This window comes from Danaus plexippus (assembly GCF_018135715.1).
Source record: "Danaus plexippus chromosome 16 unlocalized genomic scaffold, MEX_DaPlex mxdp_23, whole genome shotgun sequence".
Classification (NCBI taxonomy): Eukaryota; Metazoa; Arthropoda; class Insecta; order Lepidoptera; family Nymphalidae; genus Danaus; species Danaus plexippus.
In genome coordinates, this window is record NW_026869851.1 from 3,472,536 (window position 1) to 3,477,342 (window position 4,807).

The 4,807-nt window shown below is 29.1% G+C and overlaps 1 protein-coding gene across 1 annotated transcript; it reads right to left on the minus strand.

The window, feature by feature from the left end:
• Window positions 1-327: 327 nt before the first annotated feature.
• Window positions 328-1,714, minus strand: LOC116772168 (uncharacterized). Its single transcript, XM_032664250.2, has 4 exons — window positions 1,587-1,714; window positions 1,066-1,484; window positions 829-959; window positions 328-711 (listed from the first exon to the last, which is right to left on the minus strand). Exons 1-4 carry the CDS (start codon window positions 1,593-1,595, stop codon window positions 386-388), a joined length of 885 nt encoding a protein of 294 aa, XP_032520141.1. The 5' UTR covers window positions 1,596-1,714; the 3' UTR covers window positions 328-385.
• Between the last annotated feature and the right edge of the window lie 3,093 nt (window positions 1,715-4,807).

Consider the following 4,807-nt stretch of genomic DNA (forward strand, 5'->3'; position numbering starts at 1 on the left):
ATTTAACGTAAATTTTTACTATATTCCTAAAGTTTATTTACTTATAAATCCTATCACCACAAAATAACTTTTGATTAAATATCAAAGACTTAATAAAATTGAGAACTTGCAAAACTTCATTTTTTTCGATCATTAAGCAGATGACAGTTTTGAGATATTTTTCTTCATATTATATATGTTTATTTCTAACATTATACTTATATAAAAACCTCCATATATTTTTTTTATATAATAAGCTCCCTATACAACTTGCTTCAACAAGTAAATTCACATCGTTCAATATATATTTCATACAGCTAGTTTTCATTGAGGGGTAATAAAATCACATTTTAAGTTAATAAATAAATTATATATTACGAGATTCATAGACCATTATAGGATTGGATTAATACTGGTAGCCGCTCTTTGCGTTGAAGCTGGGACGAGTCCTGGTGAATGCGAAGTTTCCGTTTGAGCTACGGTCTTCCAGGATCTGGACGTTTTGGACTTGAGGAGGTAGATATGCTTTTGTTGGTAAGTTCTGGCTATCTATGAGAATGTAATGTCTGGGAGCTTGAACCTCTGACCCGGATGAAGCAGCGGAATGTGTTACTACAGAGTCTTCATCGTTCTGGGCGTGTTCAACAGTTACTTGCTCGTGAACTTGATTCACGTGATTTACTCCGTTAACAGACTTGCTTGCAACTTCGTACTTGTTGGGGTTGTAAGAACCTAAAAGACAATAAAGCATAAAATAAAACACATACTCTCGTTTCTAAATAATGGTTAAATACGTTAGTTTTTGTTCATATTGTCGTAATGTGGTAATAATATTTTTTTTCTATTAACCATCATCGAAAATGCCGGCAGCTTCATCACGTGCGTTCTGCTCTAAAGATAAAAGTATTTCCTTCGGGATGGGAGGTGGTGTGGGGATATGGTCTCCTTGGGGGCGGAATCCATTTTCATCGGCGGTGTACCTGTAAGTGGAAAAGGCTGTGAATGTTGTCCTAAAGCGATTACAATAAATATGATGTATTTTAATACCTCTATATAAAAGTTATTTAAAGGGAATTTAAAAATTACCTGATGCTATATTGTTTCCCGTCATCGCCAATGTACGAAAAACCTCCCTGAGCTGACACTCCGTTAGTTGCTACACCCTTCTCGTCAGCGTATATCCCATTTTGAGTTTCAAAGGAGTATGCATATTTTTCGCCATCGCTATCAAAGCTTTGGTGAAGAATCTTCGCATTCCTTTCAAACGCAGCTTGAGGACGTTCTGGTCTAGATTGATATTCTCTGTAATTGTTGCCATGATCAGCAATTTGGACGTATTGAATTTGTTGTTGACTGTCATCTGTCTCTGGTACAACAATTCTTCCTAATATGGGAGTCTCGAGAAAGCTCCCGGACCCTCCAGAAGATTGGGCATGTAGCGGGGGAAGATATGCTTTTTGCAGCTTATCTCCATTGGAAACAGCAATGACCGCTAATACCACGAGCTGAAAAAGATTTCATTATCATTATAATTTATTAAATTACTCTGTAAAAAAAAATGTAATTGAAATCTGAAATAAATTTTACGGTTCCGTTATAATATTTACCAATTTCATTTTGAGTGCGCTACCGATTGGCGTTTTTGATTGAATGATGTAAGTAAAAAACGGTCTTCTTTATTTATAGTGAATCCTGCACTTCACATTGATCTACATCATAGAGCGCTTTATCTAAAAAGTCGTGGTTCGGTGTTGCCTCATAAGATGGACGCATCTAATTGTTGTAGACAGCGTTATGCAATATTTTTATATTATTCATATTTATTCTTATTTAATATGTTATATTAAAATATATATTTATTTATAATGCATATAAAATATATAATGCATTGTAAAATCCAATATATGCAAATTATTCGATATATGATTCTTGTCTTGAGACAATAATAAAATATTTAAAGGGTAAATTATGTGAATATAATTGAAATTACAGTATATAATTGAAGTACAGTATATATAGATGCTCTCTGTACGCATAAACCAATCTCATTTCTAAAAGATGTAAAAATAGTTAAGCTCAACTCCGACCTTGTTATAGGATCACTCGAGGCAAGTGACCTCAGAAAAATTGATATTTAATTAGAAAATCGTTTAATAAAAAATATTTGCACCAGACATTCAAAAGGTGGCTTACGTGTACATAATCTACTTATAGTTTTTTCTCTAAGACGAATAGCTTACCTTGTATAAATTGTTTTGATAAGTTTAGGATGGCTACTGAAAAAAAAATAGCGTAAATAATAATAGCTACTTAACATTTTATTTAAAATTATTATCCCTTTTTCTTTTTGTAACATACAAAACATTTTTTTTTTCAAAGACAGTTAGTATGTGTTCACTTAAAATAACATCTTAATTGTTTTTTTTTTCATTTCCCATATAGCGAATTTCATTTAATTGAAAGTTAACTGTGAAATAAATATTAATTTTTTATATTATATAATATTTTTAATTCAATTTTATTTAAGATTATTTTATATGACGTAATACGATTACATATTTTTATATTAAAAGAAAAAATATATTAATGCTTATGTAATATTTAATTTTTTTTTAATATCTATTAAAATATGTAACTTTAACATAAAAAAACAAAAATTTTTCTTGTAGTAATTGATTTCAATATAACTATCTATAACAAATTAATTCGTGTTGAAAAAAAATTACAATCGTATTACAATTTTTTTATAAGGAACCAATTTAAAATATAATTTTCATTGTATTTTATAAAACGTTTTGAATTCATTTCATAGGAAGGGAAATTTTGACTTTAATTTTAAATTGTATGTGAATAGTATTTGACAGGGTCATAACCCTAATTATTTAATTATAATTAAACAGACAGCCCTAATTAAACAGAAAGGGAGAAAACTTTATCATGAAGGGATTGAGTACTTAGAGCTCCAGCGTTCTCACTGATTGAAACATTATCTTCTGTTGGAATTGGTGATTTCCGAGTACAGCTTCCAAAAATACGAGCTGGGATATTCTGAATACACGACAGATTTACTATTTAGAGAGTACAACAGATATTGTTTTCTTTTATTGTTTGTAATGTAGATTTCTTTAAATAAAATATCCTAAGATGAGAATAACCTAAAAAAGCTTAGCTTTACGTTTTAATTATAAAATACGTGTAAGTAAGTTTTCGTATTTTCCTTTAAATATTTGACGGGTCTTGGCTCATACATATCAATATTTAATGATTACTAAATTCTAAAGAAATAAAACAGTCTAAAAAATTTTATGTAACATATTTTCAACATCTAATAATTGTATTTTTGAAATACAGATTTTTATTTGTGGAACTGACGAATCGCAAACATTTGTAAAACGAAGAAAGTCGAACTTAAAGAGGCAAAGATCTATAACAAAGGTCAAAATATGCGACTGAAATAATGTTTTAAATATGTATTATATAAAGCTATTAAAGACATTAAGATATCAGTATAATGTAGAAAGTCGAGATATTTTATACATGTTTTTTTCACATCTAACATAGATACAAAATTAATATAGCGAACTTAATTTCCTCACGATACAATTTTGTTGTAATAGACTAGCTTTCTATGAATCAGAAGTGTGGTCACATTTTGCCTAAACTATACAATATGAACTGACTTTTGAGGTCTCCCAAACTTACTGATATTGCCAAATTATTATCTTCTAAATAAGGAAGTTTACAACAGCATAACGAATAAAGATATGGGCTAATATAATTTGATTAGCAATTGGAAGGATGTGTCCTAGACTGGGAGTGCCAAATATTGACTCTATTTGGAACGATTTAAACAATGTCTGACACAAATACACGTTGCGAAGATGAATGAAGTTTAAAATATCTTTATTCGACGCTCGCCACCTATTTGTTTATTTTTAAAACCATAGGTTTTTTTTTAAAACAGATATGAATTCCATATTGACCAGGTACGAATAAGAAAGGAAAAATTATAGGCGTTGAATGGCGACTATATTGATGAATCTGAAAATAATTTTAGTGATAAAATAATAGCGTAATACTATGATAGAAATTCATAACAACCTTGTGAATTATATCTTGTTACAAAAAAAAACTGCAATTCATAAATTCTTCCTTTTTAATAAATATATTTTTAATGCTCTACATAAAATGGACTATATCTACATTTTATTTCAAAATCGATTTTTTTTTCATATTTTATCATTATTATATCTTATGTTATAAATTCATAGTCATTGAAATTTAAAAAAAAAACAAACAAGCAAGCCCGACTTGTTTTCCTAGAGTCAAAACACTTTTTTGCAAATTACTAAAACAATTTAATATTTGTATATAATACTTAAGATTGTTTCGAAAGTTAATTTTTTTTATTTATACGTTATATTGATTTCTCAATTTACTTGAATCCAGTGCTGTTAAAAATATAACTGATGGAACGGAGTACAATGAGAAGAAGTCGTAAAAAATTTCAAACCATCCTATCGTAACTTATTCCTAAAGATATATGTCAAAATTGCGTTCATCCAAAGCGGGATTGCTTTAAAATTTCATTAGTGCTCGATCTAGTTTCTTTAATATGGTTAATTCTCTAACGACACTTCACCCACACTTATCTAGATATAAATATGAAGTGTAGAAATTTATAAACATCGGACGACTCGTTATGTAAATGCTATAGCTATTTAAAAGGCTGAACCCATTCATCTTATAGCAACAATAAAAAACTATTTAATGTAAAATATGAATTCACGATCTTGCATAGAAATGAATTGAGTAAGCATCCGTATAA

What these genes read in the sequence shown, in the direction of transcription:
- LOC116772168 (XM_032664250.2), bottom strand. An exon ending in GGGAAACAATATAGCATCAG is followed by an intron (nt 960 to 1,065) that starts GTAATTTTTAAA and finishes TTCCACTTACAG; the next exon opens with GTACACCGCCGATGAAAATG. An exon ending in TGCCGGCATTTTCGATGATG is followed by an intron (nt 712 to 828) that starts GTTAATAGAAAA and finishes ATTGTCTTTTAG; the next exon opens with GTTCTTACAACCCCAACAAG.